Genomic DNA, 13,284 nt, shown 5'->3' with positions numbered 1-13,284 from the left:
TTGTTCCTCGTCTTTCTGCTGTTTGTTTTTAATGGCTTTTGTTTGCCCTGTGCTGCTGCAGTTGTGACCAAGGCCAGAGACGCTATTGAGCCTGTAGTTATGACGCAGATTGTCACAAAGGCAAAAGAAATGGGTAAGTTCACAGCTTCAAAATTGATAGATTACATTTAACAATAAAAAGTATTTTTTTCTTTCTACAAGATGGTGATTTGACTTTAGCTTATACAGTTTATGCTCATTCTCATTTTTGGTCTTTTCAGATCTATCAAGGACCTACACCCAGGATGGTGTTTGTTTGACAGAGTCAGGGCTATGCCAGCTCCAGAGCTTGTCTGCTACAGCGTCACGGCGCAGAAAACCCAAGCCAAAGCTGAAGCTAAAAATCATTAACCAGAACAGTGTGGCAGTGCTTCAAGCTCCTGTAGACCCCCTCTCAGAACACTCTCGTGATGAAGACATGGAGGACAACAGAGGTACTTGTCTTCCCACACAATCTTCTTCTTTCATCTCAAGACTGTTTATCAGAGACCTTAAGTATAGCAGTGACGTGGACTATCAATACTGGCTTTTTCCAATTATTCCAGCTGGGTGGATGTTTTTTGTTTTTTCAGTATTGATGTTTTTCAACACTATACAGCTGTGCAGTTCACACTTAAAATTACTAAAAGCTAATGCAGTTTGACAATTAGCTCTGCATTAACAGAATGTAGCCTGCATCATACATTTCTTTTAATGCTGTATATATGCCCAGTTGGCAGTTTATTAGGTACACCTAGCTAGATAGAAGTGTTGTGGCAAGGAGGTTTTTTTGGACAGCTCCTCTCTCATGGACAAAATCTTTAAAATGTGTTAAATGTCAATCTGCTAACTGATTTCTGATGATGGCTCTCAGCGTAAATATCATTAGTTTAAACTGCTGGTTTCTACTTCTGCTGTGCACTGTGGGTTTGAATAAATAGATAAAAGTATCAGGAATGGGTTGAGCTTTATGTAAACGATATTCCTCGTTTAAGAAAATGCCGTAGACAGTTGTGGTAAGATGCAGACAATTTGCATGGAATGCTACTAATTAGTAATAATAGAACTTGCTTACCCCATATTTATCCTTATCAAAAGTGTTTCTCTATGTCAGAGTTGAAAAAAATAATATAACTTGCCACTGAAAAAAGAAAGGAGTATGAAAAAATCCCTCTGGAAATGTAGCTCCTTAGTAATGGAACTGGTGAACTTAATTTCAATCAGGCTAATGTCCTGCCACTGAGTGGAGTTCAGATAGAACTGACCCCGGCGCTGTGTTGAGGGGCCTGGCTGGGGTGTTCTCTGCTGCAGGGCTGTCACTCATCATCAATGCTCTCTCCCTCTTGCAGAGGCGGAGCTCATAGATTGTGAGGGGAAGTCTGACTCAAGCCTGGAGCGAGAGCCAGCAGAAGACGACTCCAAGGGGGCCGACGGCGGCAAGAAGAGGAAGAGGAAACCGTACCGGCCGGGTAGGGCACCTGATTGAAGGAGACAGCTTCTCTGAAGCGTAAAATGGTGCAGTACATGCCCGACAATGTAGCTCTAGCAAAGCTCTGCCATCTTGCTTTGGGAGGGCTCTGTCTACTGTTTCTGAGCATTCATGCTGAATGCAATGGACAATTAATAAAGCCAGGCAAAACTCAGTATATTTCAAATCGTATCACCTTTGTGATATCAAAATGGTATTGTTATTGGTAGATTTATTAATATTAAATTTCTTCCTAAAAGGCATTGGTGGGTTCATGGTCCGCCAGAGGAGCCGTCCAGGCCAAGGTCCAGGCAAGGCCAAACGATCCCTCTGCAGAAAGGATTCCTCTGGCTCCGTGACAGAGAACCTTGTTGGAAAAGATGAGGGTCTGTACACCAATAATCTATCCACACGTGCATTATAGTGGACTATCTCCCGATCCGTCAGTTTATGTTTTAATTTCATAATAAGAGCTTAAAGATGATGTTTTTTTTTTTTTCTTTGTTGCAGGTTGGACAGAGGCAGTGCCTGATACTCCTGTGGATGAGACACCCCCTGGACCAGAGGTCCCAGAAAAAATAAAGAAACGTTACCGAAAGAAGAAAACCAAACTGGAGGAGGCATTTCCTACCTATCTGCAGGTCTGTCACTTTGGATAGCACACTTGCTGTTTGACCAGTAAACAAATAATCTGTATAGTGGGGATATAACAGGACGTCAGTGTATAGCTTCTATATAACCTTGTAGTGTAAACTGCTACAAAAGTACTCACAAATAACAAGATTTAATAACAATCAATGCAGCTCATGTTATAAACATAGGTGCCACATTTTTCTAATAGTAGATGTTTCATCCTAAACATTACATTATCTAAAAGGCACAGTCATAACATTATTACATTTGTGAAACCAAATTATTTCATCAGTTGATTGCAAAACTATTTTTGTTTTATTGTTATGCAAGCCTGGCGTTCACATACACGGACTGTCTGGTCTTGTCACGCCATATCTTCATAAAATGCATTTTATCTCACCCTTGGGAAGGTTGGGAATCCAAAGTACATTGCCTGGAAACCACTTACAGAACTTTGATGCATGGTGCCCCTTCTGTGAGCTTTTTTGAAAGAGGAACAGCCTAAAGGAACTCACAGTAGAGGATACTCGTCTCTGATCATGCTCTTTAAATGGCTCCTTGTCTGGGTTGTGAATTGACATATGAAAACTTAACTGGAGATGACTTCAAGGGTCCTTGTCCCTAGCCAATATCTCAGTGTCACCTTGTGTTGGCCAAAACATAGATATGTGATGTGCATTAAGCCACTGGCAGCTGTCAGTGCTGCTCTTTATCTTACAACAGTAGCAGAAAGGGGGGGGTGTTCAGTCTAACCTAAAGGTCCGACACAGTGAAGCACATTTCATTAATTATTGAGATAGCAACATGTTGGGCTTTTAATGACTTGGTGCAGCAGTGAGCTGCAGTTACATGTCATTGAGGATAGTAGTCTTGTGGGTATAAGTGGTTGGGGGAGGTGGGAGCTGACAAAAGTGGGATCAGCATCAACATGACTCCTAGTTTCAGAGCTTCTCTGTTTCACTCTGGTCAGTTCTCATGGGCCTTCATTGGCACTGAGTCATTTCTATGTGACATGGTGTTTCCCATGACTGATGTCAAGAAAGGTAAACTTTGAAAAGTGTCAGCACAGAGAAGTGACCAGTGCTTTGTGATGTCATGTTCAGGAGGCTTTCTTTGGAAAGGACCTGCTGGACAAAAGTAAGCAGAGCAGGCAGCAGGGGGTCGAACCAGGCTTACTGGAAGAAGGGCAAAGCCAAGTGGAGAGAAAGCACCCCACCACCAGCTTCCTGGACCCTTCGTCAGACCCTCTGCTCAGTGCCTCAGCAACATCCCTTCCTAGCAGACCCTCAGCAGCACGTACGTATTACTCTGGTTATCCAATACAAGGCATGTAATGACTTACTGAGAACTAAGAACGGCTTGAATTAAACCAGTGCTGGAAGGGAAATGATACAGGTATTGAAAAAGACTGACACAACGGATAATTTTGTGTTTATCTTTATATTTTGGTGTCTAAGAGTGTCTTTTATTCGATGCATTTTTCTCCCAATGAAGGTATTAGTCCTTTTTATACAGGAGTAAATGGGTATGACCCAGGTCCACTGAACACATGTTCACACTGGATTTCACCCATTCATCCAAGACAAAGTCAAAGTGTCAAAGGTTAATCTGTGGTCTGAATTAGCGTTCAGACTCGAGTCAGCAACTGCAGTTCCATTCACATTACTCCTAAACCAAAGACTTGCAGAATTTCAGTCCATAAGTGGCAAATAAAGTGAAGTTTCAGTTTCACTTTTCTTTGCAAGCTCGCTCTGTCTCCCCTGCCCACTCACTCTGTCTCTTGCTCTCGCAAACTTTCTCTCAATTTTACATGAAATCTCACACACTCCTTGTGCCGACCTGAATGACTAGTCGTGCAGCCAGAAAACAAACAGAATAACAATACTGCCTGGTAAACACATGTTTCACATGTCTTGTCATGGCTGAATCCAAATGGAAAAAGTTCCATGCACGCTAACAAATGGTGGTTTATTATGTTGTTGAGCATAATCGTTGCCTGTTTATGGTATATGTAGTCTTGTCACTGTTTGATCAGCAGGTGATCAAGATGAGATTCCACGTCATACTTGCCACCTGTATTTATTTAAGCAGATTTCCACACGGCCAAATGGCGTGCAGCCACTGCCATCACACTGTTTAACACACCACTCACTAACATCTATGCACAGTGAAAAAGTCTACTACTGAAACCAGTTCTTTAAAACTAGAAAACCATTACAGATAGACAGATTATTTCTTTAAGATTCCTTGTTGCAACAACTGGCTAAACTGCAGTAAAAGCAAACTGGAATGTCTTGTGTTGGAATTGCATCCTATTGCCTCGTATTGCATCACATAGTCTGGTACATATCAAATCAGTGTCAGTCGAAGAGGGATAGGGTCCGATAGCTGGTTCTGTTGTTGGTCTTGTTCCTAGTTGCTAAAATATCCAAACTTTTTCAACTAAAAAAGCCCAACAAACCTATTATTCTTTTACCTCCTCAGATTTTTATCAGAAAATATCAAAGTACTGAAGAAAAAACTCTCCAGACCTGAATGTGTGTCAGGTGTGTCAAACGGGCAGCAAGACATGAAACTTTTATATGCAAAGACCTATATACAAAGCATTCAAGTAGCTGTTTATTGAAGGAGCACAGAGATCTGTCTGACAACAGTAGAACTCGAGATCTTTCATGGACAGTCTTTGATGTCTTGTTCTTAATACCAAGTTACTAAAACAGTTATATATTGAAGTAGGTTGAAATTGTCAAAGGCTAAACCTAAGCAATTTGAGATACTGAATCATACCCATAGTATGGTTAGAATTTATCTTATGAGGGTTATGTCACATTTATAGAGAGGCCAGACATTTATTTGATATAGATCCTTGCTTCCACTCAAAGCAGAATATTGGAATTGTGGACATACAGAAAGTAAGAGTATAAGTACATCACCAATGAAAAGTGGCCAGCATTTTCAATTATCACACTGTTTAAGAAAAGCTGGATTTGCAGTTCAAAATTAAAACATTGTACACTTGAATACAGTGACCTGCAGGCAGTTTTTCTATTTATTTATTTATTTATTTTTTAATTCTGTTTGTGTTTTAGAGAAAATGTTACATTCATAAGGGAAAACATTGTTTAGCATAAAATTGATACCGGATTGCATTTGTAAGAGACTAAATAAGCAAAATATATTTGCTGTCATTCCTTTCTTTTCACAATATTCAGTAATGCAAAGCTTGAGGCCGAAGGACAACAGTATTGACTGAATCTATGACATTTAGGATAGAGAGCAGTGTTTTCCATCTTCAAGATTTTGTAGTATTCTGGTATCCTGATATTACAGTTCATATGTTTGGTAGAAATTCTCTGAGAGTCACTTTAATCAGTTAAATTATACTCTTGGAAGATCAATATGATATAGTAAATTTTCAAGTCACTCAGGGGCCACTCAATATCACTATTGTTTACATATTGTGCAGTTTCCTCTTTTGTTTAAACCAGAACGAATTATACATCCAAAGAAATGGTTCCAAATCACAATCCGTTCAACATCACCATCAATTATGATTTGTGACAGTTTGGTTCTTTCTTTTTTTGTTTCTTCCTTTTTTCCCATCTACAGAGACGTCTGAGGAACCATTAGTTGATCTATCTGATGTTCTGAACACTGATGCAGACATCTTGGGAATGCTCGGAAAGCCAAGCAATGACTCTGGTGCGTCATATATCTCACAGGCAGTCACAGCGCTAAGAATTTATTAATGGTCACCTAGTCATAGGTTTACAAAATCTTTTCCTCTCGGTTCAGAAATTTCCTCAGACAGCAATTTTATTTTGCTTTCACCACTTATTGATTTTTTATTTTTATTTTTTTAATGTCACATTCTTATCTTTGATTTTATCTTTTGTTTGTTTGCATTGTCTGAAGCGTGTTGTGCTTGTTATGTCTTCACTATTTTTTCACTCATTTTATCTGGTTTTGGGTTCTTGTAGGTCTTGATTTTTGCCCCTTCCAGGTTGACAGCTCACCTCCTCCTTTTGGTAAGGGTGCTATGGCCTACTAATCCCTTGCTTTAGTGCATTCTTCCTCTCTTACAGTGTGTGTCTCTATTTGAGTGCATGTATATAAGCTGCTTCATACTTAGCTTTTCTCAACCTTTTCAGATTGTTTTAACACTCATAAACTGCTTTGTACTTCCCTAACCCAGTTCACAGTATTCACTTAGATACGTATGGTGTGTCAGTCCTTGATTATGAGCCTCCTAAACCCTTTCTCACAGTTGTGACATTTTTTTAAAAATAAATACAAGAACAAATTCATAGCTACCTAATCAAAGTTGTTTACAAGATAGAAAAGAAACAAACTGACAAGGACATCCTGGTATTCAAGAAATGAACAGCTTAGAATGAAGCAATTTAGAGAACAAAGGGCCTCCGTGAATGTCCTTCCAGTTCCTGAAGATGTCGAAGGTGTTCTGTTCTCAGACCTGTGGTTGGATGACAAAAACATGTCCTTCGTTTTTTTCTTTTTTTTTTAAAGACTGATTTGTTTAGTTTAAATGTTCTATGGGCTGATATAATTTAGTTCTAATACAGATGTTGCCAACTATTGGATGCAATCATCCCTAACTTGGTAGAACCTTCTTTTTCAAAGAGATTGATAGGAATTTAGTACAAACAACCAATGTAATGGACGCGTCACAGCAATATTTTCCTCCACAAACATTCAAGTGTTTGTGTATCTTTACTGAGAATTAGTATGACCTGTCTGTCTCTTCACAGTTCTGAAAACACCCCCTTTAAACAACACAGGCACCCCAAGGAGCTGTAATCATATACTGTTCAGTTTTGATTGCATTCCACAGGCTGCTAAGACAATAAACATGTTCTTACTTCAAGTCTATATTTATGATCACGTTCTTGGTCAGGTATTTTGTTGGTTGTTTTGTGTGCGTGTGTCTGTTTGCATGTGTGCGTATGTGTGTGTGTGCATGTTATGATTTGTTTTTGTATGTCTGTGTGTGTTTCCACAGCTGGTCTGGACATTGGGCCCCTGGCAGACAGTTCCCCAGTGGCCTCCCAGTCTCAAGCTGGCCGGAGGACACCTCGAACCCTCCCAGAGGAACCCCTGGACGGTATTCTCAGCCCAGAGCTAGACAAGATGGTCACCGATGGTCAGTGTAGAAGACCAGACATCCAGACACTTTCAGTTTTTTTACACTGCTATTTTAAAACTGAATATAAGATGAATAATCTTTCTCTGATTCTTTCTTTGTTTCAGAATCAATTCTCAGCAAACTTTACAAAATTCCAGGTTTGTAATTTCATCCTTTTCATAAAACTTTGATCCAGTGTTGTCCCATGCTTATTAATATGACTTGTTTGTGAACTTCAATACTGAACCATGGTTCAGTATTTTGCTAAATAAAGTTTTACATGTCAGTGAGATAAATTGTACAGTTGTCTTTAAATCAGTAAATGTTCAAAATCAATTATCCTATTATCTCTCCTAATGAAGGCCATAAATTGCCTTTTTCAAGATTTCTTCCGTGGCCATTTGCTAATGTAATTACAAAAAAGGGGGAGGGGAGGAATACATTCTGACATTTTGAGAGTTGTATATAAATTTTTCTCTCCTGCCTTGTTGAATATTAACACACACAACATTGTGCTGTCACATTCTATTACAGAGCTGGAGGGTAAGGATGTAGAGGATCTCTTCACAGCAGTCCTTAGCCCCAGCACAAGCCAACCACCTCCACCACCACAGATGCCTCACCCCCAGGGTCCAGGGCCCCTTCCTGCCACACCTGGCACTAGCATGCCTCACCCCAACCCAGGTACATCATTTATCACCTTGTCATGGTCAAACATATAGAGCTTGACTCTAAAGTCTATGGATCTAATTCACTTCTTAAAAATTATGTGCAGGGAATCCCATGTTCCCAAGGATGCCAATGATCAATGGTATGATGGGACCAAACCACCGCTTCCCCACAAATCCAGGAGCAGGACCCTGTATCCCGGAAAACTTCTCCCCCCTTAACCGTATGCCTTTCACTGACAATCCAAGGTAATGCTTCCTTCCTTTTAAACTGTTTCAGGATTGATTTTTTGTTTTGTTTTTTACCTCAGCAAAATCAGACCATAGTGACCTCATCACCTCTTTTCCTTTGTTATTACAGGGATAGAAAGTTTAATCAGATGCCTAGAGAGGCAGTTGGTCCATGGCCCTCCCCGGCCCATGGCCCTGGCCCCACACCCCCTGGATCTCTGCCTGAGGGGGAGACTGAAGCCATGTCCAATGCCCAAAGGAGTACACTTAAGTGGGAGAAGGAAGAGACACTTGGAGAGCTAGCCACTGTTGCACCCGTCCTCTATACCAATGTCAATTTCCCCAACCTCAAAGAGGAATACCCAGGTTGGTGTATGGCTCTAGCTTTATTGTCCATGATGAGTCAGTGATCATTTTTTAGTTTGTGGTGTCATTCCTGTTATTTCTGCTTATCTCTGGGCATTGTTTGGGTGTACCCACTGCACTGACTCAGTCACACAGATCAAAAAATACCTTGTATGCTCCGTGAGACTGTTGGCATGACAACTCCTCCTCTCATTCTTTCAACAGACTGGTCCACAAGAGTAAAGCAAATTGCAAAACTTTGGAGGAAAGCTAGTTCACAAGACAGGGCCCCATATGTGGTAAGATCAACCATTCTGTTGAATTTGCTAATTTTCTTCAACTGTCTTAAAGCTGAACTGTCACTACTATTTGCATTGACATATTAGTATGCAGAAGGCAGACTCCTGTATCGCATCTGGCCTCTTGCCTCTTGCCAATGCAATTTGAAATCCGGCCATTCACAGATGAACTAATTAACATAGGAAGCTCTGCTCAGTGTTAGAACTCACTATGGTCGCAGTAATTAAGTTCACTAGAAGTAATTTTTATCTGGCAGAGGCCAATTTCAAAGACCTAGACTTGATTAAAAAATGCACCCTGCATTAGTGATTTTTAAGGGTATTTTGCCACTGGTTTACATGACGGCACTTCTCTTTCATAGCTTTTTCTTTTGATATGCCACACCCCAGTGCAACTATTAAGATACCTGATTGAGACAGGGTGAACAGGGTGACCTCCATCCTCTGTGCTGTATACAGTATGAAGAGGATCCTGGCTATGCAACCAAAAGACCCAGTATACCAAAGAATAAAATGTTTAATTGGAGAAGTCAAATTACTAAATGGTGTGGGTAAAAATGGCAGTGCAGCAGCAATCCATTGGACATGTTCAGTGATTTAGGGCCTTACTGATTCAAAATCAAATAGAAATGTTATATTTAATATTAAGCCCAAATAACCCCTGCTGCTGGATCACAAACAGGATGGCTGTGGTCAAAGAGAGTAGTCAATGTTCACAAACAGCCAGCATTTCGATGATTTTCTGTACCCTGTCTCAGGTCGTATCTGTTTGGGATGTTGGTGCAGTTGCTGTCTGATGCTCGATCCATGCATGTGGGAGGTTGTAAAATTTGAATATCATTGCTCTTACCCATCATGCTGTTGTGAGCATGAAGTCCACTCTGAGGTAGTTGGACTCATGAGGGCAACTGGAAGTCATCTTTTGATATGACTTTGCCAGCTAATACTGAAGTCCTCACGTATCATAGAGAGATATTGAAGCAAATGCTGTGAAAGAGAATTTAACATCACACACCAGTATTTTTTTTAATTAGTATGAGTGAAATTTCTCCAGTATCACACTTATTAGCAAATCAGGGTTGCACAAATAACCTCTTTTTTTCCTGCAGTCTTGTGTTTATAAAGTATTCATGCCTGATGTGTTTTTTTTTGTTTGTTTTTTGTTTGTTTTGCAATTGTGATTGATTTGCTGTTTAGCAAAAGGCAAGAGATAACCGAGCAGCCCTGCGCATCAACAAAGTCCAGATGTCGAATGAGACGGTGAAGAGGCATCATCCACAGCAACAGCCCCCTGAGGTGTTTGATCCCAACATACCACTAGACACAGAACTGCTGTTTAAAGACCCTTTGAAACCAAAAGAGTCAGAGCATGAACAAGAGTGGAAGTTTAGACAGGTAAGAGTGTATGCAATGAAGTCAGCGAATGCAGCGGCAGGTCCACTTTATATTAAGACAGCTAAGAAGTGGTGGTTTAGTAAAGCTCCCTAAACAACTTCACTATCCTCCACATTAACCCTGATGACATTGGTGGTTAGTAGGTCCAGTTCATTTTTGGCATGAGACTGATATTTGCTGCATCCTTTTTGATGTCTAATTCCATTTTTCACTGTGCCCTTCCAACAGCAAATGAGGCAGAAAAGCAAACAGCAAGCCAAGATTGAAGCCACTCAGAAATTGGAGCAAGTTAAGAACGAGCAACTCCAGCAGCAACAACAGCAGCAGCAGCAACAGCAGCAGACCAACAGCCAGTCAGAGGGAGACGGCAACACCAGTGGGAACCAGAGCCCAGCTTCCCAGCCCAGCAATGGCAGCATGTCCCCCATGCAGCAGCTCAACTCTAAAGAAGCCTTTGCCAGGCCACAGCTACCAGGGACGCCTACTTCAGGTCCTCCAGAGGATGTGTTCTTACGCCCACCTCCTCCGCCTCCATCTGGCCCTTCCTCCCAACCTCAGTCCCCGCAGGTATTCTCACCAGGTTCCTCTGGTTCCAGACCCTCCTCTCCATGGGACCCATATGCCAAGATGGTTGGGACTCCAAGACCGCCAACTCTCGGGCCAAATACCTGTCGCAGAATGGTGGAATCTGGTAAATCCCCCACTTCCTTGATGGAGCAGCAGGACAGAGGTCGACCCTCTCCTGCTCATGAATCTTTTGGCTCTCCAACATCCATGAGCAGTGATCCTTATGCCAAACCTCCTGACACCCCAAGGCCAACTGGGGAAATGGACCCTTTTTTGAAGCCCATGGGTCCACCCAGGGCCAGTCAGGCAGCTCAGGGAAGACCACCAATGGGTTCACCAGGCAGAGATCCGTACTCAAGGCCCATGATAAGAACAGAGGCCTATCAACGCATGGCTCAGAACAGGATGATTTTGTCTGACCCTTACTCAAGGCCTTTATTAACACCAATCCCCGGAAGTAATGAGTCTGGCTCGGTCCCTCTGTTCAAAACACCTATGCCCCCTCCTCAGGCTCAGGATCCTTTCAGCCGCCCAGGTCCACATCCTACTGACAGGTTCTCTCAGAATCAGCAGAATGACCCCTATGCTCAGCCTCCGCATACCCCAAGACCATCTGGGAATGACAACTTCACCAGTCCTCCTAGAATGGGCCAGCATCACCCTCAGGGGCACTTTGCTCAGCCAGGACCAATGACTCAAATGTCTAGAAATCCTTATGCTCATGCACCTTCCACTCCAAGGCCTGACCACTTTACATATGACCCCTTCGCCCAGCCCTCTGTTCCTAACAAGCCAGCTCCTGACCCTTTCTCTCAGTCTACAGTTAACCAGCGATCCATCAACGAACCCGGTGCTCAATCTCGTCAATTTTTCGAGCCTTATGCTCGACCTCCCGGTACCCCGCGTCCGCATGACAACTACAGTCAGCCATCAAACATCCCTAGCCCATCCTCAGATCCTTACTCACAGGCTCCTGCTACTCCACGCCCCAGTGGGATGAACCAGTTCACTCATCAGTCGCACCCGGGACAGAGGATGTCACCTTCCCACTCAGTGGACCCTTATGCTCAGCCACCTGGTACTCCACGGCCATCATTGGGAGAAAGGTTTTCCAAGTCACCAGGCAGCCAGAGGGGGCCAATAGAGCCATTTACTAGCACACCTGGGACATCAAGGCCAGGAAGTAGCGACATGTTTCCTCAGCCTGGGGCCCCCAGACCAATGCTTAATGACCCTTACGCCCAGCCTCCAGGGACCCCACGGCCTGGTCCTGATGGGCTCAGCAGACAAGTGCCAAGGCCAGGACCAATGGGAAGCCAGGACCCTTTCCCCCTACCCCAAGGCAGGCTTCAGGAGCCCTTCTCTCATCCAGGCTCACAAACACCAAAACACCCAAGTGTGTCTGAAGATGGATTTATTCAGTCACCTTCCAGAAGACCCAGTCTGACTCCTGGCCATGACCCATTTGAACAAGCCCCCATGACCCCTCGTCCACAGTCAACAGAGAAAATGGAAATGAAAGAGCAGTCGGCTGTGGGTAACAATGGAAGTGTCCCTCAAGACCCAGGCCAACTGTCGAACAACCCACAAATGCCGTCTGAGGCTCAGGGTGTTGCTCTCGCTGAGAGTGAGGAAAGACTCAGACAGGTACATGAATACTCTTGTTTACATTCTATTCTAAATCTGTTCATTCATACAGGACTATTGAACTGTTATTTTTGGCAATTCATTTCATTCAATTCTTAACAATGTAATTAAAGTATTACTTATTTTTATCATTAATATTTTGTTACATTCTGGGTCCTCTCCTAACACCTCTAACAACCTAACATGCCTAACTATCACTTACTATGCACTGTCGATACACTTCTTTACTTGATCTCTTTGCACTAATTAAAAAGATGAAGCACCTAGTACTTACACCAAGGTCTCCTACCACATTGAAGCTTTAGTGATGTCCCTCACTTGTAAGTCGCTTTGCACAAAAGCAGGTTTGTTAATAACCTGTCTCATTATCTGATCATGATTTGACTTTATTCTGTCACAAAACAACCTACGCAGCAATTCAGTTACCGATTCAAGCCAACATGAAACATGGGCACAGATACACAAAAGGAAACAAAATAAAACATAGGTGACCTGTTTGCTCCATTCTTTGATGGGTTTCTATAATGTTAGGGAGTAAAAGGTTTTTATACAAGACGGAAACGATGCCTAAATTAAAAAAATATAGATTAAAGATATAAGTACAATTTACCTCTTTGTTAGTGTATGTACAGTATATGTAAATATAGCAGGAAACAGATCAACACCGTCAATGTATGTTTTCAGAACATGACAACATGTCAGATATAGGAAATGAAAACTTATGTGCTTTTGCAGAATTGAAAGTATGCATAAGCAATCAATTTAAAAAAGGGACATTTGACTTGCATTGCTACACATTAACTGTAGAATGAACTGACAAGCATTATTGTGAGCTAGAAATGGCTCATTGACCTTGTGTTTAAAAAGGCT

General features: G+C 42.0%; 1 protein-coding gene across 7 annotated transcripts in view; it reads left to right on the top strand.

The window, feature by feature from the left end:
- kmt2cb (lysine (K)-specific methyltransferase 2Cb) overlaps nucleotides 1-13,284 on the top strand; it is a 63,854-nt gene that overhangs the window by 34,898 nt on the left and 15,672 nt on the right. For 4 of the 7 annotated variants that reach the window (XM_056390387.1, XM_056390390.1, XM_056390386.1 and 1 more), the window contains 16 exons: nucleotides 62-133; nucleotides 261-473; nucleotides 1,368-1,487; nucleotides 1,747-1,872; nucleotides 1,997-2,127; nucleotides 3,223-3,415; nucleotides 5,729-5,821; nucleotides 6,100-6,147; nucleotides 7,140-7,280; nucleotides 7,388-7,420; nucleotides 7,797-7,946; nucleotides 8,038-8,179; nucleotides 8,292-8,527; nucleotides 8,732-8,805; nucleotides 10,003-10,200; nucleotides 10,429-12,414. In XM_056390387.1, the coding sequence (XP_056246362.1) occupies nucleotides 62-133; nucleotides 261-473; nucleotides 1,368-1,487; nucleotides 1,747-1,872; nucleotides 1,997-2,127; nucleotides 3,223-3,415; nucleotides 5,729-5,821; nucleotides 6,100-6,147; nucleotides 7,140-7,280; nucleotides 7,388-7,420; nucleotides 7,797-7,946; nucleotides 8,038-8,179; nucleotides 8,292-8,527; nucleotides 8,732-8,805; nucleotides 10,003-10,200; nucleotides 10,429-12,414 (3,956 nt within the window). The remainder of the gene's footprint in view (nucleotides 1-61; nucleotides 134-260; nucleotides 474-1,367; nucleotides 1,488-1,746; nucleotides 1,873-1,996; nucleotides 2,128-3,222; nucleotides 3,416-5,728; nucleotides 5,822-6,099; nucleotides 6,148-7,139; nucleotides 7,281-7,387; nucleotides 7,421-7,796; nucleotides 7,947-8,037; nucleotides 8,180-8,291; nucleotides 8,528-8,731; nucleotides 8,806-10,002; nucleotides 10,201-10,428; nucleotides 12,415-13,284) is intronic. The other 3 variants (XM_056390389.1, XM_056390388.1, XM_056390392.1) reach the window with 3 other exon arrangements.

This window comes from Seriola aureovittata, chromosome 12 (genome assembly GCF_021018895.1).
Source record: "Seriola aureovittata isolate HTS-2021-v1 ecotype China chromosome 12, ASM2101889v1, whole genome shotgun sequence".
Classification (NCBI taxonomy): domain Eukaryota; kingdom Metazoa; phylum Chordata; class Actinopteri; order Carangiformes; family Carangidae; genus Seriola; species Seriola aureovittata.
The sequence above is the reverse complement of the archived record's forward strand: the minus strand, read 5'-3'. Positions and strand labels throughout refer to the sequence as shown.